Here is a 23,911-nt window from a genome sequence, read left to right as displayed (position 1 = left end):
TGCTGTCCGCACGATGGCGCTGGCAGTTAGATTTAGCTGGTGGGAGCAGCATTTCGTTTTTCAGCCGCTTGCTACGAGACAGATGCTGTTTTGAGCTTGGAATGCTTATTGAAAGGAGACGCTACCTCACCAGTGTCGGTGATGGATTTGCCTTATAGTTTTTATTTTATTTTTATTTCTTAATATCAGAACCGCTTGCCCAGCATACTACCTTCGTATTCCCCATGCTTGTCTGGAACTGCTTATTTGTTGGAAAAAAACTTATTCGCAGCTAACCTTTATATCTGAATGCAATTCGCTATCCGAAATCTATGATACGTCCGATTTTTGTTGATGTTTACCATTTTTAGTAAAATTTATTATAACTATTTCAAGATATTCACAAAAGTAAAAAAAATTGTTTTCGTTTTTTTGAAAAAAACTAAATTTTCGATTTATGTTGTAGAAATGTATAAGAAAAAGCTTTTCGATTTTTTTCTCTCATTTCTTTAAACTAATATTTCTAGAAAAAATGTAAGGCAGAATTATTTTTTCTGTGAAAAATTTTAAGATAGAATATTTTACACTTTTCTTCAAAAAAAATTTTAGAAAAATTTTAAGATAGAATTTTTTGTGAAAAATCTTTGGATAGAAAAAGGTAAGATAACATTTTTTGTGAAAAATTTTAAGATAGAATTTTTCACTAATATCTTTACATTAATACTTCTAGAAAATTTTTAAGATGGCATTTTTTGTGAAAAATTTTAAGATAAAATTTTTTACACATTTCTTCAAAAACAAATTTCTAGAAAAATTTTAAGATGGAAAAAATGTAAGATAGGATTTTTTGTGATAAATTTTAAGACAAGAAAAATGTAAAATGGATTTTTTTGTGAAAAATTTTAAGATAGAAAAAATGTAAGCTAGAATTTTTTTTGTGAAAAATTTTGAGATTGAATTTTTCACTCATTTCTTTAAATTATGTAATATTTCTAAAAAAAATTTAAGAATGAAAAATGTAAGATAGGATTTTTGGTGAAAAATTTTAAGACAGGAAAAATGTAAAATGCATTTTTTTGTGAAAAATTTTAAGATAGAAAAAATATAAGCTAGAATTTTTTTGTGAAAAATTTTGAGATAGAATTTTTCACTAATTTCCTTAAATGAATATTTCTAGAGAAATTTTAATATAGAAAAAATGTAAATTGGAATTTTTTGTGAAAAATTTTCAGATAGAAAAATGTGAGATAGAATTTTTCGTGAAAAATTTTAAGACAAAATTTTTTACTAATTTCTTTAAATTATGTAATAGGTCTATCGATAAGTTCGTGCGGTTTTACAACAGATGGCGTAACTTGATTATTATTCCATCGATCCACATTTCCAAACATTCATTGGAGAGCTACTGTCGTAAGGCACAAACGTCAGTATAAGTTTTTTATTTGAAGCGTAAACAACAATATTTTTACCACACTTGAAAATGTCGAATTTCGTGCCAAATAATGTGTTTTTGCGGGGAATTTTTTAATATGAAGAAAAAAGCAGCCGAAAGTCATCGTATCTTGGTGGAAGTTTATGGTGAGCATGCTCTAGCTGAGCGAACGTGCCAGAAGTGGTTTGCACGCTTTAAAAGTGGTGATTTTGGCTTGGAAGACGAAGAACGCGAGGGTGCGCTGCCAAAGTTCATGGATACCGAATTGGAGGAATTGCTCGATCAAGATCCGGCTCAAACGCAAGAAGAGGTTGCAAAAACTTTGGGAGTTGATCAATCAACCATTTCCAAACGTTTAAAAGCCATGGGAATGATCCGAAAGGTAGGCCATTGGGTGCCGTATGAATTGAAGCCAAGAGACGTTGAACGCCGTTTTATGGCATGCGAACAACTGCTTCAACGGCACAAAAGAAAGGGTTTTTTGCATCGAATTGTGACTGGCGATGAAAAGTGGGTCCATTACGACAATCCAAAACGTCAGGCAACGTATGGATACCCTGGCCATGCTTCAACATCGACGTCGGCGCAGAATATTCATGGCCTGAAGGTTATGCTGTGTATCTGGTGGGACCAGCTGGGTGTTGTGTATTATGAGCTACTGAAACCGAATGAAACGATTACGGGGGATGTCTACCGACGACAATTGATGCGTTTGAGCCGAGCACTGCGAGAAAAACGGCCGCAATACGCCGATAGACACGACAAAGTTATTTTGCAACATGACAATGCTCGGCCACATGTTGCACAAGTGGTCAAAACATACTTAGAAACGCTCAAATGGGATGTCCTACCCCACCCGCCGTATAGTCCAGACCTTGCGCCATCCGATTACTATCTCTTCCGATCGATGCAACATGGCCTGGCTGACCAGCACTTCCGTAATTACGATGAAGTCAAAAAATGGATCGATTCGTGGATTGCGGCAAAACCGACCGAATTTTTCACAAAGGGAATCCGTGAATTGCCAGAAAGATGGGAAAAAGTAGTAGCAAGCGATGGACAATACTTTGAATATTAAATTTGTAACCATTTTACGTCAATAAAGTTTCAAATTTCGAAAAAAAACCGCACGAACTTAACCATAGTCCTATTAATATTTCTAAAAAAAATTTAAGAATAAAAAATGTAAGATAGGATTTTTATTGATAAATTTTAAGACAGGAAAAATGTAAAATGGAATTTTTTGTGAAAAATTGTAAGATAGAAAAAATGTAAGCTAGAATTTTTTTTGTGAAAAATTTTGAAATAGAATTTTTCACTAATTTCCTTAAATGAATATTTCTAGAGAAATTTTAATATAGAAAAAATGTAAAATGGAATTTTTTGTGAAAAATTTTTAAGATAGAAAAATGTAAGATAGAATTTTTTCTTAAGATAGAATTTTTCACTAATATCTTTAAATTATGTAATATTTCTAAAAAAAAAATTTAAGAATGAAAAAGATTTTTTTGTGAAAAATTTTAAGACAGAATTTTTCACTCATTTCTTTAAATTATGTAATATTTCTAAAAAAAATTTAAGAATGGAAAAGAATTTTTTGTGACAAATTTTTTGATAGAAAAAATTTACTATGAAATTTTTTTGGTTATTAGTCAACTTGAAAGATGAACTAACGACATCCCTTGAAAGGTCCAAGTAGAACAAAAGGAGTTTATTTGAAATATGTGGTTTTTCGTATTCACCGATCGATTTTACGTGAGAACTGGAAGGTTTGAATCTTCTAAAAAATAACCCATTAATTATTTATAAACCAGTGAAATAGGCCCAAATATACAGATCACTTCGATGACAGCCACTACAGCCTGACCTACATTATAACTTTAATTATTAGGCTATGATTGATAACAAAACAAGAAATTATACAATATTTGCTTCCCTACTTACATATTTTTAAAATTTCTATTAGCTTCCATTTGTGGAACAAGATCAGGATGCACGCCACAAATAGGTTGAAAAGCTCGGCCTTACACCCAAAAAGGAAGTGAGCGCCAAATATAAATAAATAAATAAGCTTCGTATAAAAAATTAGAGTCTTGCCTGTTTTCAGGCGTGCGAACAAAATCATTCAAATTTAACTCAACTTTCAACATAACCGCCTTATTCGTAGCCATTCAACACAAAAACTATTTCGGCGCATTTCCAGTGTCACACATGAAATCTGGCATTTCATAGTTGCGCAACTCGTCCACCCCGCCCCACACTTTGACAGCTGTCAACAGGACTGTCATTAACTAGGCTGCGACAAATGCAAGCAAATTTGGTTCGGTATATTAGCAGAGTCAACTAAATACACTAATGTATGTAATGGGTCTATGTGTATGTGTGTTTGTACAATGTACATCCTACTACATACGTGTAAGTGTCACTTATGTCATACAAATATTTTAAATGTCAAATTCATGCGCTACCATGCGCCAATGCGTGTACACGCAGCTAAGTTAATGTTCATATGCATGTGAATGTGTAGGTGTGTGTGTGTGTGTGGCTGATTATATTATGTACATATTTGAGTGTTTTAGTGTTGTTCAGCTGACATTTATGACACTCATACCGTCATGCCATGACACTGATTGCAATGTTCAACGAGGCCAAGCACTCACACACGCACGCACACACACACGAGCACTCCCAAACTGGCAGCGAGCAAAAGATGAGTAGAAACTGGCGATGACGTAGATGAAGACGCATGAGTTGAAGATTTAATATATTTTTCGTAGCATATTTAGGCGCTCTTTAACACACACACCCGTACACCACCACTTCATAAATATGTGTGAATTTTGCAAACTTTTGTTGTAGCCTTTTCACAGTCAACTGCTGCAAATGCTTAAAAGTCGACTCTGCTAGACAGATAGCACATAATTTGTCATTTCAATTGCATACACGAATGAGCAAATAGTAATTAATGTGTTTTTGGTAATTCATGAATGGAGGAGAACACATACACGCACATATATGTATGCATAGACTTGCTTTGTACATCACTGCCTGCCTGTTTGTATGAGCAGAGATATTAATTACAAATTGATATAAACGACCGTATAAATGTCTGCCCTAAACGGCGCTCCAGGGCCATTAAAGAAAATTTGTGTGTGAAAATCCATAAAGGACGAATAGAGCAGTCACTTTTGTATGTCAGATCGTCTTCTGAACTTGTCTCCTGTTGCTATTCACTGTTCGAGTGCTTCTTTTGTTGGCGTTATGCTTTCATAAGAGGGCAACAAGAGGACACACCATCTTTTGTTGCTACTCAAGTTTATGAGTAGGTGTAACCAAAGTGTGCGACATGAAGTGTGTTAAATGTAGACACCGTTATCATATTCGGCAGTCTTGCTTTGTAAACGTTTTTCAAATTCGTTAAGTCTTAAATATGTATCAAAAATATTTAATTTTAGTACTCAAATTTGTCTTTATGTTCAGTCTAGACGCCTTAATTTTAGGTATTTTTAGAACTAAGATAAAAAAAATGAAAAACATTTTTACTATCCATTTTTTTATGGTTTTTATTAATATTGGAAAAGAATAAAAAAAAAATTATTAAAAAAAAAATTAAAAAATTATGGAAGTACAGGCCGGCGGACTGGGGGCTACATAAAAAACGGTGCTCCATGGCTGACATGTTTCCAACCCTTGTAGTCATCTAAAACAAACAAATTAAAAATACTTCAAACTTAAAATTTTTAAAATCCGAGGCAGACACGATAAACAGATGTATAATAAAAAATTCTTATCAAACTTCAAAGCGATCGTTCAATCAGAACTTGAGATATCATGGCGACCATCTCAAAAAAAATAGTTTTGATTGAAGTTTGAGCAACAATTCCAACAGAATAACTTACTTCATAATATTTACTACTCACTCTGGATTAAACAGGTATATAAAGGGTGATTTTTTAAGAGCTATAGAAAAGTTTTTCAAAAAACCACACGTAAAATTCAGAAAAATGCATGAAATTTTTATTTAAATCGATAGTACAGTCCATATAATTTAATATTTGAAGATTATATCATGCAAATGTTGACCGCGACTGCGCTTCAAATGGTCCATCCGCTTAGTCCAATTTTGGCATACTCTTTCCAATGTTTCGGCCGGTATCTCACATATAAATGATTTAATGTTGTCTTCCAATGCGTTAATTGAAGCAGGCTTGTCTGAATAGACATGAGCTTTAACATAGCCCCACAAAAAATTGACAGGTCCCGAACGTGAAATAAAATGTTCACCGAACTCGCCTCTCCATAAGTCCATTGTTACGCGTGCTGTGTGGCATGTGGCACCGTCTTGCTGAAACCACTTGTCATGCAAGTCAAGCTTTTGCATTTTGGGCAAAAAAAAGTTGGATATCATTTCACGGTAGCGCCCACCATTCACAGTTACGTTACGATTCGCAGCATCTTTGAAGAAGTACGGTCCAATGAGCCCTCCAGCCCATAAACCGCACCAAACCGTGACCTTTTCTGGATGCATTGGTAGCTCTCGTTTGTAAGACGATTCATTGTTAAATTATAGACCAAACAGAAGATGTTTGACAGTGACACAAAACACGAAACGTGTGTCAGCTGTTTAAACCAACTATTTAAGAAGATAATAGCTAAAAAATCACCCGTTATTATAGAAGTATAAAGTATACATATATGTATAGAATAAAGGTTGTGTGGGATACAAAAGATTTTCTGGAAAGAACGAGTCCCAAAGTCGTCCGGTAACATCTGCCGTTCATTGTGCGATTCGCTCCACTTGGCCGGCTTAGGCGCCACGTCACAAAATCCGCTGTATCTCCGAAAATAATTCGAATTTTGAAAAATCCGTGGAAGAGCATATTTTTGAAGGTCTAAACTTTGAAAATATGCAAAAAAAATCTCTTTTTTTAATTTCTAAACCAGAATACCTCCTTAAAAACAGCAAATAAAAATTAATTATGTTTTCCTACTTTTGGTGCGCTATAATTTCTACACAAAGTTATGATTAATTTTGAAAGCATTTCCTTAAACGGGCCACAGCGTGTGTGGTGCAGTTGGCAAACCGATCGAAAAGTGTTACAATTTTTTGTCAACTTGCAAACGGTTGCGTGGGTGTGGCGAAGTTGACGATTTTTCTCATTTCTTTTGAAATTTTGAAGTGTGCACATAAGCGGGCAAATGGCTAGATTAAGCAGTCCTGCACCCAAATTGATCGGCTATTTTTCCTCTTCTATTCAACCCTTCTTTTCATGCACAAATAAATACCATGCATTATAAAAATTGTTTTCTGCGTTCCATGTTTACTCATCGACGATAAGCGTGAAACTAAAATTGTCAACAAACACGTGGGTGGCAAAATGAGTTTCAGCTCACATAAGCTTACTCTTGTTCCATAAAAAACATTGTTATGTTATTGCTGAAAAATGTTAATTATCACTAACGATTTTCACTGTCACACTAAATATTCAGTGGTGATAAACATCGTCTTTTAACTATCACTGCAGAAGCAGTGAATCGCTTATTGCATTTATTTTTTTGGAACATTATGTACTCGTATATCGTTTTACCCTCGTTTCCTAAATGAATGAGACTCCAATTTTTTGTGCCTTAAGCAGCTTAAGTTATTTTAAGGCAAATCAACGTGTCAGTCCAATGCATAAAACAATGATTTGAATTCCCATTTGTCTTAGGAAGTTGCAAGGTATGTTTTCTTGTTGTTGTTGTAGACATCGCGAATGCAATAAATCAACATGACCTGCAATTGAAATGAATTTGTAATAGCACACAAGCACAATTATGTGTGCATAAGCAATGTGGGAGCTAGCGCACACTCACACACATACAAATGTGCATGCAAAAGCACCTACACTTACGTACAATATACATATTTATAACGATGAGTACATGAAATGCAGTGTAATTAATGAATATCAATTGCCCACATAGGCATATTATTGAAGAGCCGGCCAAGTGGTTAGTAATGGATATGCAAGTATGTACATTAAGGTGGGGCTATTGTAGGTGGATTTTTCAGCTTAATATATATATATTTTTTTTTTTCTGATGGCATAGCAACTAAGAAGGCTAAGAGTTAATAAAACAAAAAAAATATTTTCCGAGGACAGCGTTTTGAGGTACCTCCAGCCCCCAATAAAATTTGGAAAAATAAGCGAAATTTGGAATAACCGCAGATGACCGCTCTCCAATCATTTCATCGAGCCTGGCATCAAAATAAATGCGAAATATTATCGGGAAAGTATTCTGGAGGTTGTTTTGAAGCCGTGGGCAGGCAAACATATCAGTGGCAGACCAATAACATCACCGTCTCACAAAGCTCAAGTGAACCAAGAATGGCTAAAAAATAACGTTCCGAACTTCATAACGTCCACATAATGGCTCTCAAATTCACCAGGCCTTTATGGCCTTTTTATAAAGTAAAATAATAACAAAAATGACTTCAATAATGACTTAAATAAAGTAAAAAATTATAATAAATAATAAAAATTGAAACACACAACTTATCACCAACACAAAAGGCGAATTTGATTTCTTCGTCCAAATGTGACACTCTTTGTTCCATTTTTACCTATCACCAACAATGCAAACTCACTACTGAAAGTCATTTGATGTCACGAAATATCGCTATAAGTTGCCTTAGTTAGAAGGCCATGAAAACGCTTTCAGATCAACTGAAACACTAATCACCGTCAAAAATTAACATAAGTGTATGTACATATAAATGTACGCATATACGTACCGAAAATGAAAAGGTTGAATTTAACTTTCCTTCAAAAATTAATGGTGTCGAGGGCAACTCTTAACACACGATGAGGCAAATAATATTGTGCACCCTTGTTTCTAGGATAGAAAGCCAACTTTCTGCAGATCTGCCAAAAATAAAAAAAATGAAAAAATTCCCTCCAGCCCAATATACAAGATGGCGCAAAATAAATCACCCTATTGGAAGATTTATAATTTTTGCAAATGGCGTCGTACCTATTCCTATTTGTGAACTGGACAGCTGCAGTATACAGATAAGCAGTGCAGCGTGTAAATGTCAAAATAAAGATTTTCACCACCCAAATTCATTTTTTATTCAAAAAAACAATTAACGGCGGCCACCGTAGCCGAATGGGTTGGTGCATGACTACCATTCGGGAATGTGTATGTTCAAATCTCCGTGCATGAAACACCAAAATGAAGAAAAAGTTAAACCTCCGAATGTATTTCTGTCATGAAAAAGCTCCTCATAAAAAATATCTGCCATTCGTAGTCTGCTTAAAACGGGCTACAGTTCCATTTGAGGAACACCATCAAGACGTTAGGCCAAACACCGAACCTGTTCCAATTAATAGCGCTCAGTACAAGTGTTCCTTGGATTTAAAATCAGATTTATGACCCATTTTATTTCATATTCAGGATGTAAAATTAAGAACGTAAAAAAAAATAAATTTTATAAAATAAAAATTAAAATTAATAAAACAACAAAAAGGATTTAAAATAATTTCACAGTATGAAAAAATAAGTTTAATGATTTATTGCGAGCTTTAATTTAACGACATTAGGGTAGAAATTGGGATTTAGTGGGTAAGTACAATACTTGAACGGGGTATCTGAGGTCAATGAACTTCGAAACAAAAAGATGTGCTATAATTTAAAATGGGATCCTTATACCGAGGTAAACACTACATTCGACAAAAAAAATATTTTTTTTCCAATTGCCTTACTTAAGGGGCATTATTTCGTGGGTTCAAAAAATCGATTGTTTTTTTTGGCTTATTACTTTCTACAATATCTCAAGAATATTATATTAAATTTTCAAGTCGATCCCAATAATAGTTTCGGAGATACAGCTTCTGGAAGGTGTGCGCTCCAAGCCATTTTTATTGTTACTCAAACCCTTAAACGCGTTTTTCTCTTCTCAAAGTCGGTTGTCAAATGTTCTCGGAAACTACTCAGCCGATTTTGATGAAACTTTACACAGGTGTTCGAGATACAATTTACTCGTGCTTGAACGAAGGATTTTGTTTTTCTTACAATTACAATTATTTAAAAAGAAACAAAATGCCAAGCAAATCTTACTGAAATGTTCATTTTTTTTTGGAAAAATGTCTGCCAAAATTCCAATTTTTATTTTTTTTCTTTCCTTCGTTCAAGCACGAGTTTATGGTCTTAACTAATACACTTATTTTTGTTTTTTCATTTTTTATGATCCTGTCAGGAGTTATGCTGACGGAAATGACGTCACAATGGAGGAGTTTTAATTTTTTTTTTTGAAAATTTCAGAAATTATTCTTTAAATATGTATCTATAAGACAGAAGAAAGTTTGAATTAAATAAATAATTTTTTACATAGAAAAATAAATATAAAATAAAAATAAATTGAAAATAGGCGTGTTTTTACCCGACGAAACCCATGTAACCCCTTAAAAATACCTTGAAATGAAATTGAAATTTGAAAAGGTTGAGCCAAGGAGCACCTGGAGATTTGGTGGCTCCTAAAACACTCAGGCTAAAAAGCCCATTCTATTTAAAACTCTGGAAAGGGGGTTGATAGTCAAGGAGGGTAAGAGAAAAGTATCAGAGAAAGAGAGTAGAAAGTTTGACAGTTTTCTGTTCGGGCTTTTCATGAAATACTCCTCAGTTCTGCAGCGTTCTAGACCGGACCATCACTCTTTATGTAGATTACCTACATAAGCGCTGATCCAATTCAGGATTCCTGCGGAACTGATTCCGATTATTGGCTCTGGCCCCTGTGGGGGAACCGCTGATCCACGGTTGGCCAATTCATCGGCAATTTCGTTTCATTGAACACCGGAGTAAAAATACCTTAAAAATACTTCAGATTTTCGGGTGTACGCAGAATTTTTTTTCTTGCAAGGTAGTACGCTCTAATAGACCTATAAATGGAAGGAAGGTGCATTGCCTAAAATAAAATATTTTTTTGGAAAAAATAAGCCGGTTGTGTGCTTCTAAATGAAAACCTCCTTTGCGGGCGGGGTAACGAAATATAAACCTCTACAATGAGTTTATTTGGATACAAGTATATGTATGTATAGGTGACATACATCACACACGCCACGCACATACACACACACACACACACATACTATAGTAAGCGCATTTCGAAAAACAATAGATCGCATTGCCTTTTGTGAAAGCTGCTCAATTTCTAATATAAATAAACACAATTGTAAAAGCCAACAATACAACTACACTAAAGCAATCAACAAATAATAAACAGCGCAAAACAATAATAAAATACAACAAAACTCGAAACAAGAACTTAGCGAACAATAAACTGCGGTACAATACAGAAAAGACTTAAACATATGGAAAAGGCAGAAGAAAAACAAAACACATGGAAAGAGGGGGGCGGGAGTGATAGTGATTGAAAAGTAGGTAATAGATTAGATTATATTACATTTAATTTGAGGTTTGTACTTCGACAACGCAGTCTTCTGTATCCTCTACTCATCACAGTTAATGGTTAATGGTAGTAAAGGGTTAAGGTATGGCCCTTTAGCACTGCGACCATTTTGATCCATTGTGCACCCTATGCTGTCTATTGACTGTTAAGTATGCTTATGAATTGTACCAGTTCCTTCTGAGGGAGTGATTTTAGGTCTTCATCTATAAGCATGAATTTGTTTAAAAACTTTTTCCTTCTATGCGTCAACCCCGGACATTCGATGATGAGATGTTCTATAGACTCCTCATCTTCGCAGCAAAATCTGCAGGTGCTGGTGTTAGTTATGCCTAATTTATGTTAGTGTTTGTTGCAAGGTGAAGTGACCCGTGAGGGCGCCTGTAAGAGTGCGAATGCTCTTTTTGTTTAACGTGAGGGCCATGTTAGCTCTTTTAGCATTGAAACTTAAGAACTTTTTGGAGTGTCTATGCTTATGAGTTGTACCAGTGTTGTTCCAATGCTGATTTATTAGAGTTTTGGCCCAGTATTTTACTTTTTGTTTTAGGCTGTTTTTGTTAAATGCAAACATGGGACTAGGTCCGATGAAATTTACATCTGAACCTGTTTTGGCTTGAAAGTCTGCCTTTTCGTTGCCGTCATACCCCTCATGTCCTGGTACCCAAATCAATGAGACATTATTATTATTATTATTAATGAGACTCATCACAGTAACTCATTCGCACCCAGTTTCCATATTAAACTAAAGGTAGAGCTGAGTTGGGCTGAGCGCATGAGCCTCTCTCTTCTGGCCAAGAGGGATAAGTAAGTGCGAAATCTAAAAGGAGGTGCTATTTGAGGCGCTGACATGTAATCCTTTCGAGGCATTTCGCTTCGAGTTGAGTACTCAAGTCACTGTCATAAATCAATTATCCTTAAACGATTTAAATGAAAAGCAATGCAGAGCAAGTACCGAAGTAGCTCTGGTGGCAAGTGACTCTTTGTCGCCATTAATTTGCGGCACACAAAGGTGTATTTTACGCACAACTACATATGTTTATGCTCATTTACAAAGCAGAAATCAGTGCGAGTGTGTGTGTATGTGGGGGGTGTGTATTATTTTGACGATATACGCAATAACTTACATAGCTGTTTATCTTTCATACGCTTGTTTGCCCACGTAAGCGCTTGTATGTATAGGTAATTAAATTAAACTACAACCTATTATATCAAATGCACATACACATACATATATACCTATGTGACATACATATGTATGTGTGAACCAACAAGCAAATGTACGGAGGCATGATTAGATATCCAGCCATGATTAGATATCCAGACAGTTCTATAGCAGCCTATTCGCATGCAAGTGTACCCTTAGACAACTCTGTTACTATCAGACTTGAAATTGAGCTGCTAACGCCTAAAGTTATGCCACATATAATCAACGTACAAAGCTTCATTACATTGCGGTCGCATGCTGGGAGACAAACGCATGCACAATTACTCACACGCACTTAGTACGCATATAAATACATATGAATGTATGTATGTATGTATGTGTGTACATATATGAATATTGAGGTATTTCAAATGAAATGAGACAGAAACGCAATCTTGCACCCATCCAAAATGTACATTAATCTGTTGATTTAGGCGCGTCTATAGTTAGGTTTTTCGTAGTAGGCTTGACGGTAGCAGAGGATATATCTCTTATCCTCTTAGGAATACTTGTACATCGGAGCTAGAAAAATTGCCCAAAACAATCATTACTGCTTAGCCGGAACTTCCCGGATTTATATCCGGCTAAGGACTGTCACTTCAGCAGCATTCCTCGTATATGTATAAAGAAGGTCTATGCTGCTACAACAACTACCACATTGGAAAGCTTGTTAAGACTGAAACTCTCAATGATTCCTCCTATTTGTGGTGTGCGTCTTGATGTTGTTCCACAAATGGAGGGACCTACAGTTTCAAGCCGACTCCGAACGGCAGATATTTTTATGAGGAGCTTTTTCATGGCAGAAATACACTCGTAGGTTTGCCATTGCCTGCCGAGGGGCGACCGCTATTAGAAAAATGTTTTTATTAATTTTGCTTTCACCGAGATTCGAACCAACGACCTCTCTGTGAATTCCGAATGGTAATCACGCACCAAACCATTCGGCTACGGCGGCCGATAATAATATTTAGCTTTCGAATATAGTGCCAGATGAGACATTTAACCTATATTCCCCCAATTTTTTTATGTAGAAGTTAGATGAGTCTGACTACCATAGATTTCAGAATAACTTGAGCTTCAACAATTTGGGATCAGTGATTTTCTCTGCTGCGACTTCTTCTTTGTTATTTGCATACACGGCTCGTACTTTGAATGTATAGATAAATTTAAATGCGTTTGTGTGTATGAATATCTTTGCATTCGCTTTTGTTGTCAGCCTTGTTTTTGTTATTGCTCTTACACTAGTCAACCCTGCTGCTTAGCAAGCTTGTTGGCAACTCAACACGGGTTCAACTAGTCACTTGGCTGAGTTTAGTTTGATAGCGCGACACTATCGCTGTTTACTCATGTACGAGTTGTTTTAGGACAGGAAACAACAAGAAAAACACTACAACATATTCATGTCGACATTGTCGCTATTGGCGTCAAGTAAACACAGCAAATTGATTAGATAAAGGCAATGGAACACAAGCGCAATTTAGTGTATTTGGGCAGTCGTATGTGAGTATGAGAGATGTGTATGTATGTGCTCGCTTTTCAGTTGACTTCAAATGATGCGTTACATATATTCTCTCATTTCTATACCTGTGTTCTCCATAAAGGCACCGCGAAGTTTTGACTATTTATTTATTTTTAATACTTTTTTTGTTTGCTTTTTTGTTTTTTGAAAAAGCATAGTTTATACGGGTATTACAACAAAGGCCATTTAATTTAAAATTTCAAGCTTTGTCTTAAATTACAACAGAAATTAAAACAAGTGCATCAAAATTTCAAACTTTTAGGCAGAATTTTTAGAAAATTTTCGAAAGTGCAGTTTTTTTGTCACAGTAGAGTTTATACGAGTATTACAACAAAGACCGTTTAACTTAATTTTTCAGGCCTTACATAAAAGTTATAAAAAACTTAAATTTGCATCGAAATGCAATCTGTTTAGGCAAAATTTTCAGAAAACTTTACACAACAAAGGCCATTTAATTTAAAGTCTCACGCTTTGTATAAAAATAAAAAAAATAAAAAGAATTTAAAAAATTTGCATCGAATTTTCAAACTTTTTAGGCAGAATTTTTAGACAATTTTCGAGTATGCAATTTCATTTATTTTTTATTTTTTCTCCTGATTACTTCGTTAAGGGGTTACATGGGTTTCGTGAGTTCAAAAAATCGATTTTTTTTGCTCAATATATTCTACACATCTCAAAAATAGTATCCTACATTTTCAAGTCGATCCGAATAATAGTTTCGGAGATACAGCCTCTGGAAGGTTTGCGCTCCAAGCCTGTTTTATTGTTACTCAAAACTTTAAACGCGTTTTTTTCGGAACCGTGTTTTCAAAGTCGGTTGTCAAATGTTCTCGAAAACTACTCAGCCGATCTTGATGAAATTTTACACAGGTGTTCGATAATAAGTGTTTTAGTTAAGACCATAAACTCGTGCTTGAACGAAGGATTTTGTTTTTTTTTTTCTTCAATTGCAACTATTTAAATTCAAAATGTCAAGCTAATTTGATCGAAATTTCTTTTTTTGGAAAAATGTCTGCCAAAATTCCAATTTTTACTTTTTTTTCTTTCCTTCGTTCAAGCACGAGTTTATGGTCTTAACTAAAACACTTATTTTTATTTTTCCATTTTTTATGATCCTGTCAGGAGTTATGCTGACAACGCGGACGCACCTTTTTTTCGAGGGGTCACCGGAAATAACGTCATAATGGAGGAGTTTTCATTTTTTTTTTTTGAAAATTTTAGAAATTATTCTTTAAATATGTATCTATAATACAGAAAAAGGTTTGAATTAAATAAATAATTTTTTACAAAGAAAAAAAAATATTGAAAATAGGCCTTTTTTTACCCGACGAAACCCATGTAACCCCTTAAAGAGCATAAGGCCTCTACAAGGCTTCTCCAACGTACGCGGTTAGATGCTATCGTCTTTTTATCGCTCCAGCTTGTGTTTATAGAGGATAAGTCAGGCAGGATTGACCATTTTCCAGGTGTTCTTTAGCCAGCCGCGACTTCTGATTCCCTGAAAATTGCAATATATGGTAATTTTTACAATGCTATGGGATGGTTTTCCAAAAGCGTGGCCTATCCAACTCCACTTCCTTCGTGTTAGCTGACATAAGATGGGCTCTCTCGTTCGTTTGTCTCCACAGTGCTCCGTTACTTATTTTGTTGGGCCAGAATATGTTGCATATTATCTTCAAGCATTTGTTGGTGAAGCATTGAAATCTCTGCGTGGTCGTTTTCGAAACAAGCCACGTTTCACTTCCATATAGCAGCGTCGACTGCATATAACAGCGTCGACTGGTCCATTGAATTTTGGTATACCAAAGTGCAAGTTTGAAGCGACGCAAAAATAGTACTGAATTTTAAAAATTCTTTTGCGGGCTATTTCGCCCATTCGTTGTATGAAAAAAAATGCATAAGAACTTCAATAAAAAAAATTATCAAAAATCAATGCGAATTTTGAGCCAATTTAAACTTGCACTTCGTTATATCAAAATTGATTGGGCTACAAAACTGCATACCCAGAATTTTGCTAAAAAATCGCATTAAGATATTTATACAAAATTGTTGAAATTTTTTAATTTTCTTCAAAGTTTGAAAATTTAAGTTATGTGGCTTGTGTTGTTATGTGAACTACATTTTTATTAAAAAAAAGTAAAAAACAACTATATATATACATAAATCGTCGCGCTGCTATTTTTGTGAACGCAGCTGTATACAAGTATGTGGTGCAAGCGTGAAACAATTTGCAATTTGAAAAGTTTATTAATGGAATTTTATTATTTAAAAGGAAAAGTTAAATTAATGGTACTTTTAAAGACTATTTTATAGATTTGGAAATACAAAAATACTACCAGATTCGAAATTTTCATTGGCTATTAAGTTTAATGTTTGTCTTTCCTACAACAAGTAGTCTACTTTCGCAAAACAGAATGGCAAGATCTGCTCTCAATTCATCCAATTTACTTGCGGCATTTGAAGTAATAAATAAATTCCCCAACCTATGCGCTTTCGTTATACCTCACCTTACCTGTTCATCTGTCATATACTTTACCAACAAGCCACGGTACATCAGATTAGTTTAGGTTAGACTGGTTGACCTTAAAAAAGATGTCTTTCAAAGTTCACAGGTGCCCATTGTGACGCTCAAGTAAAGCTTACCGCATTCCTCCCTTTACATGTTCTTAAATCATTACTGGCTCTAGGCGAATCCATTCATATCCCCTTCAGCGAAACAATGCCTAATAATCTCTAATCTTCGTAGAAGAGATTCATATAAAAAATTGATAGCCCATTCTTCGAAGCACGAAGACATTCGCAGGGGCAGTTCTGAATAGAATCTATCTCTTGCTCATCTCAACTGCTTCCGTAGAAATGGTCATACAGCGCTCTTAACCCGGTCAATTGGACAATAATCCATTATCTCGAAAAAATTCCTTTGAAAATCCATATATTCATTTCTGAGAGTCGCAATGAGTTCCAGTTTAGCCCATTTTAATACCAAAAGTAACCACACTTTTGCAAAATTTGGTTTTACAGATAATTTTTAATTAACATTTATTAGACGGTTCTCGTGCAAAATCGAGTCCATTTTAGAGCCATAAAACTATGACTGATTTAGAAAAAAGAAATTCGACTTTAAAATACTCTAACGTGAAAAACATCTGTATTTATCAAACGGACCCTTATCATTACCCTTTTGAACACCCTGTGTATCACATTTGTTGCTTGTCAGCTATAAACATTTCATTGGTAGTCCTTTTGGTAAGCCGAGAATCCAAATTGATATGCCCAATTAAATAAAAAATTGTTACCTTCTTCTCATTAATTAGCCACTTTACGCTAGCCACTTGCATCATTCACAGACCTTGGCTGAAAAATAATATCGAAACAAAACTGATTTACTTTTTTCTGTAAAACTTGTAAAATGGGAAATTTTAAATCGGATACATGTTTTTACTTTTCATTTATGTAACTTTTTTTTCTCAAACGCTTTTGAATTTTTGTAACATACAAGTACCCATTCCTTTTGATATTTCTTATCTTCAAATAATAGGACTATGAATAAGTTCCTTGCGGTTTTACAACAGATGGCGTAACTTGATTATTATTCCATCGATCCACATTTCCAAACATTCATTGGAGAGCTACTGTCGTAAGGCACAAACGTCAGTATAAGTTTTTTATTTGAAGCGTAAACAACAATATTTTTACCACACTTGAAAATGTCGAATTTCGTGCCAAATAATGTGTTTTTGCGGGGAATTTTTTAATATGAAGAAAAAAGCAGCCGAAAGTCATCGTATCTTGGTGGAAGTTTATGGTGAGCATGCTCTAGCTGAGCGAACGTGCCAGAAGTGGTTTGCACGCTTTAAAAGTGGTGATTTTGGCTTGGAAGACGAAGAACGCGAGGGTGCGCTGCCAAAGTTCATGGATACCGAATTGGAGGAATTGCTCGATCAAGATCCGGCTCAAACGCAAGAAGAGGTTGCAAAAACTTTGGGAGTTGATCAATCAACCATTTCCAAACGTTTAAAAGCCATGGGAATGATCCGAAAGGTAGGCCATTGGGTGCCGTATGAATTGAAGCCAAGAGACGTTGAACGCCGTTTTATGGCATGCGAACAACTGCTTCAACGGCACAAAAGAAAGGGTTTTTTGCATCGAATTGTGACTGGCGATGAAAAGTGGGTCCATTACGACAATCCAAAACGTCGGGCAACGTATGGATACCCTGGCCATGCTTCAACATCGACGTCGGCGCAGAATATTCATGGCCTGAAGGTTATGCTGTGTATCTGGTGGGACCAGCTGGGTGTTGTGTATTATGAGCTACTGAAACCGAATGAAACGATTACGGGGGATGTCTACCGACGACAATTGATGCGTTTGAGCCGAGCACTGCGAGAAAAACGGCCGCAATACGCCGATAGACACGACAAAGTTATTTTGCAACATGACAATGCTCGGCCACATGTTGCACAAGTGGTCAAAACATACTTAGAAACGCTCAAATGGGATGTCCTACCCCACCCGCCGTATAGTCCAGACCTTGCGCCATCCGATTACTATCTCTTCCGATCGATGCAACATGGCCTGGCTGACCAGCACTTCCGTAACTACGATGAAGTCAAAAAATGGATCGATTCGTGGATTGCGGCAAAACCGACCGAATTTTTCACAAAGGGAATCCGTGAATTGCCAGAAAGATGGGAAAAAGTAGTAGTAAGCGATGGACAATACTTTGAATATTAAATTTGTAACCATTTTACGTCAATAAAGTTTCAATTTTCGAAAAAAACCGCACGAACTTAACCATAGTCCTATAACAAAAATTCCATTTGACACTTATCTTCTTTTCTATATTTCGACACACAATGAATCCTTTGACCCAGAACCGTTTTAGGTAGACTCTTGTGAGCAAATCCATTGTATGCCACATTGGCTATTTCCCCTTTGGCATGCCATTCACGCGTGTACATTTATGAGAAATTGTATATGTAATTGAGGCACATTGAGTAAATGTATGGCCGCAAGGAAATTCACTAACTAGGAGCGAACTGGTTCGCTTCGCATGAATTTGGAACTGTTGTATGACCAGTTTGCATTACTTTCATGAAAAGCGCGATTCCATGTCAAGTGATGAAATTATTTTAGAAATTTCCACTGATTCCTCTGAAAATTTTAGCATTTGTAGGCTTGCGTATAATAAGAACTAAACTGGAAAATTTGGAAAAAAGTTAAATAATTTTATGATTTATTTATTGTTGGAAGTTATGGTAGGTTTTTTCGAAGTGAAATATTATTTTCAGTTCTTTTTAACATTAAAAAAATTCTTTTTTTAGTTACCGAAATATTTTTAAAAAGGTTTTTGAAGTAAAATATTTTTGGTTCTCTTTAAAATTTGTGTAAAAAAACTTTTTTTAGTTTTAAGAAATCATGCGCTTAAAAAAACAATTACTTATAAAAATAAATGTATTTTTTAAAAAGAAATATATTTCATAAAAAAAATTTTCAAAATTTCATAAAAAAATTTAAAAAATTTCTTCAACATTTTTATATTATATTTTATAACGAATGAAAGTTTTTAACACAAAATGTTCTCAAAACTATAACAATTATTTAAAAAAAAAATATTTTTTGAACAATATATTGTGCTTTGTAATTTTGAGTTTTTTGGAAGTTAAGGTAAGCAATTTTTCGAACTGAAGTAATTTCGGTTCTTTTTTACATTTTTATAAAAAAAAAATTGTTTAGGATTTTATAATAGGTTTTACTTTAAAAAAATTTATTTGTGAAAAAAAATATTTTCTTCGAAATCAAAATATTTAAACAAATTTTTTTAGGTAAAATATTTTCGGTACCTTTTCACATTTTTATACAATTTGTTTTTCTTTTTTGTTTTTAACATAAAATTTATTAAAAAAAATTTAAAATATATTTTTTTGTAAAATATATTTCATAAAAAAATTTTGGGGGAAAAAACATTTTTAAGTGATTAAAAAATTGTTTAATATTATAATTTTTGACAACCTCGCCCTAAAATCGTATAATAGGATTCTCATAACTTTTCGAGTTATATCCAAGTAAAACGGATAATAAAAAATACTGTTCTAGCGAAGCAAATAAAATAATAAATTTTACTTAATAACCTTAACCTTAACATTTTTTTATATTTTGACATAGCTATGTCTATGTTGTCGTAGAGCTAATACAGCTCATCGTTCCATCGCCTGCGATATTTGCCGTTGCCAACGTGCAGAGGTCCAAAAATCTTGCGCAAAAGCTTTCTCTCAAACACTCCAACACTCAAACGACGCTCGAACAGAATTTATATGAGCAAACGTTCCGAGTATAAATCCATTAAAAATTGCTAACTTTACAAAGAAAATGTCAGGTTTGAAATATTCCGGCAGGTGTTCATATATCAAAATTTAAATCGCAATCCTCGTAGAAGGCTACTGTCTAAGAGTATAGATACTTTCTTCATTTTTTACTGTCAGACTCCCAACAAGGGCAGCAAAGTGATGCGCAAGCTGTGAAATTGGGCCAGTTCGGGACCAGAAACATTTTTCAGACTTCCCTGCTGATATATTACAGCATTTTGCGCAATAACTTCAACTTAAGCTTTCCTCATGCGGGAATATTTAAGAGAGCAACCAACATTCGATAATTGACCTATTGAACTCTATAGTCTAGGGAATGAATGTATGTGTGTGTGTGTGTGTACCGCAAAATACATATACATACATACATCCCGGCGCTGCTATGTGTTTTTGAAGGAATGGGGAATGCTTTTCAGCAGACGAAAATGTAAAATGCCACTTGCACTGAAAGATTGCTGCTGCGGTCAATAGGCATATAAATGTTTGGGCATAGTTACATACATACATAAAAACACATACACTGGTGCATAGGCATATATTATTCATGTAAAGTATAGGTCAATCCCATTAATCAATTGTTGGTGTGATGGCCTTACAATAGCGCGACGAAAGAAATATAGAGAATTTAGAGGATTATTTGCATAAGAATACACACACACATATACGTATATAATATAAGTAAATACATACATTGACAATTGGCTATTGTTAACTCAAGACATACATTTATACATACATGCATTCATATATATACTCTCTTGAAACCAACTACTTATTCACTCATTCTACTTCTATGTTTTGCTTCCTCTCTATTTACAGGGCTACAAAGTCTACTACACCACAAATCCCAATCAACCGGAAGCATCTTGGGACTCACAAATGGTGGACAATAGCGAATTGACAACCATTTCGGAATTAACGCCGCATGCCATTTACACGGTTCGTGTACAGGCGTATACCTCAATGGGAGCCGGTCCCATGTCCACGCCGGTACAAGTGAAGACACAACAAGGTGAGTGAGTGTTCGTGTGAAAGGTTAAATGTTTAAATAGTTAAAGGGTTAAAGGGTTAAAGACTCACTGAGCAAAAGGGTGTATCGATGTGTTTAAAGGTGTGAAAATGTGTTGTAATAGCGATTTTGTTTACAGTTGGAATACGTACATAAGTAACCTGCTCAAGCAGATGAGTGAATGTATTTTTCAAACTAAACTGGATGAGAAGGGATTTTTGTGGTTCACTTCTTTTTCTTTGTTGAAAATACCTTTTTGGTAATTTTCTTTTGGTTTTTGTTTTCTTTGGTAGAATTTTAAAAATGTTTATTAAATAAAAGTAGTATCGTCTGTCAGTGGCAAAACAAGAGATTGCACGTAAATTTCCTCAATGGAATTTTAAACCTCTAAGAATAGGCGAGTGTGCGCTTCAATCAGAAAGTATGTGGCGCTCTGTAAGATTAGGTAGAGCTGGCTGTTCTGTAAAAAGATCTCACTTAAACCTCTAGGGTCCATTGTGTTACCAGTGCTATTTGTTTGCAGGCGAAGTATTATTTTATGTAATTCGTGATGCACGTTTCCGCGAGTTTTAGCAAGTCGTTCAAGAAATATCCTTCAAGGATGAAAATATGAGCTATGCTGATCCTAGGTATATTTATCTAGTCCTACAAAGAGCACGACAGTGGCAAAGAAGATGTTTCAAAGTACCCCAGCATTCGCTTCGATACATGTGTTCTGTTGCACTATGGACTAATCCCATTTTGGCTGCGTGATGTAGGGTGAGACGATGATCCGTATGCCAAGGCCTTAGCCTAGTTTTGGTAGTTTCGTACGAGGTTAAATCGTCCCCTTAGTATTAAAATAGCCTATAAATTTTTTGATGTTTTGAGAAAATGAATTTCAAACTTTTTGTCGAAAGTAGCTCTCACTCAAATCTCGTTATGTCTGTAAATATTTATTATTTTTTGACTGACGTTTTGACCCACTTTGTGGAACTAGAATTTGAAAAAATTTTGACCACATATAAAATCGACGATGGAGAATCCAAAAATTCAATAAAAAAATAATAGCCTATGAGCACATAGGCTATTGTTATACTAAGGGGACGAAATGTTCCCATATCGACTGCGTTTCCAGAGCTAGTTCCTAATTCAGTTCCGTTTCCAGAAAGGAGAGTAATGGGTATATTTCTGATGTGGCGTTCTGTAAACCCACTAAAATTTTTTCAATACTGATATCATAAATAGGTACAAGGTGGGTCAAAATCAATCACCCTTCGGGAAGATTTTAATTTTTTTGAAAATGGCGTCGTGCGTCAATTATATTTGACACTTAGGAATTAAACAGCTCAGTATACCAATAGACCAGCAATGAGACGCGTAAAGGTAAAAATAAAGACTTCCATAACTCAAAATCATTTTTTAGTTTAGAAAAAAAAAGTTATTCAAAACAAATAATTGGATGATTTATTTTCCTCCACCTTGTATATTAACTGTCTAAGGCCTCATCCTCATCGATCTTTTCTCCACTTTCTCTTATGTAACAGTGTTTATAAAGACAATTTTAGGTAAAGAATTTTCCATTAAACTTACTTATTCAAGCCTATACTTTGAGTAGAATGCACATCAAGTTTTTCTATAGATCTTGAAACCCTTCGAAAATTTCAAATTTTTCTTTAAAGGTGGTAAAGTCAGATAGGCTAAGTTCGGCCCAGTCTGAACTTTGTATACTCGCGCACATTTTAGTAAAATTTAATTTACAATTTGTGATGGCTGTTAATTTTTTGGAATTCAAACGAAATCATAGACAAACTCCCATTGTCTATAGCTTTTAGCATCAGAGGGACGGTCGAAAATTTAGTCCTAGCATATATTGCATTGCTTCATTTATTTATAACAGAGATATCACGTTTTTTTTTCAAAATTACCGTTACATGTTAGGTGGACGTGATTCACCGGCCGATTTCAACAATTTTCAGTATCAAACATCCTGAATAAAAAGTAGTTTGTGTAGCTGGTTTCATTGAAGTATATAAATTTTTGCTCGAGTCATGGGGCGCACAGACGAATAGACAAAAGGGCAAATATGGCTAAATCGACGCCTCTTACCATTCTGAACATGTTGCCATATATATGTCCATATCTTTCTCGATTATTTTATGTTGTTACATACAAACGGCGGTCGCCGTAGCCGAATGTGTTGGTGCGAAACGATCAGTCATCGTCGTCGATATCATCTAATCGTAGGTTCAGGAAACTCACCGTTTCGACGGAGTGGGATCAAAGGAAGAGAGGTGTTAGATAAGTAGTTTAATGTATTGCGGAAGAGGAGTTCAATCTGCTACACTATCCAAAACGTAATTGTGCCAGGGAAATGCAGATCCCACGAGCTCTTCATCTACAACGTGGTGCAAAAATTCATGAAGGCGGTAATGGAATGCCTAGAAGTAGTAGTTAAACAGTGAAAGCCAAGATGCCTCAAGAGTAGGCGCTAAACTGAGTTCAGCCTATCCTAAATAGACTCGCAGTTAAGTTATTACGCGCGTTAATACGCCCAGCACAATCGAGGCTTTGTTAGCATTAGAAGCTCGCTCGTCCAAAAGGACTTCGCTACTTTACCAGCTGGTAGATCTTGCCACGTAAGCCAAATAAATAACTTATACAGAGTGGATTAGCCAATAATAGCTTCTGGGTGAGCTCCTTGGCGTGTATTTATTTGAGTTTTATAGATCATAAAAATTGGTTGCGCATACCACTATGGCCCGGCTAAACACCTTGGGATAAATTTATTCTACCTTGAGGATCGATGACTCGTGGCGTCGTTTGTATCGAAAAGGATTGATGCGATGGTGGTGCACTCATTATGCCTGTAATAGTAGTGTACGCTTTAAGTTTACCATGGAAAAGTTGAAATAAAAACAAAACCGAAATTTGACAAGTACTCAAAGGCGTGTAGGAATTTAAGCGGAAGTC

The 23,911-nt window shown here is 35.1% G+C and overlaps 1 protein-coding gene across 2 annotated transcripts in view; it reads left to right on the top strand.

Moving 5' to 3' along the window:
* Positions 1–23,911, top strand: part of LOC129246943 (tyrosine-protein phosphatase Lar) — a 263,927-nt gene that overhangs the window by 125,332 nt on the left and 114,684 nt on the right. For both annotated transcript variants that reach the window (XM_054885703.1, XM_054885702.1), the window contains one exon: positions 20,770–20,962. In XM_054885703.1, coding sequence (XP_054741678.1) covers positions 20,770–20,962 — 193 coding nt within the window. The remainder of the gene's footprint in view (positions 1–20,769; positions 20,963–23,911) is intronic.

The sequence above is a fragment of the Anastrepha obliqua genome, chromosome 5, assembly GCF_027943255.1.
Source record: "Anastrepha obliqua isolate idAnaObli1 chromosome 5, idAnaObli1_1.0, whole genome shotgun sequence".
In the NCBI taxonomy this organism is placed as follows: Eukaryota; Metazoa; Arthropoda; class Insecta; order Diptera; family Tephritidae; genus Anastrepha; species Anastrepha obliqua.
This window is presented reverse-complemented; position numbering and strand designations above follow the sequence as displayed.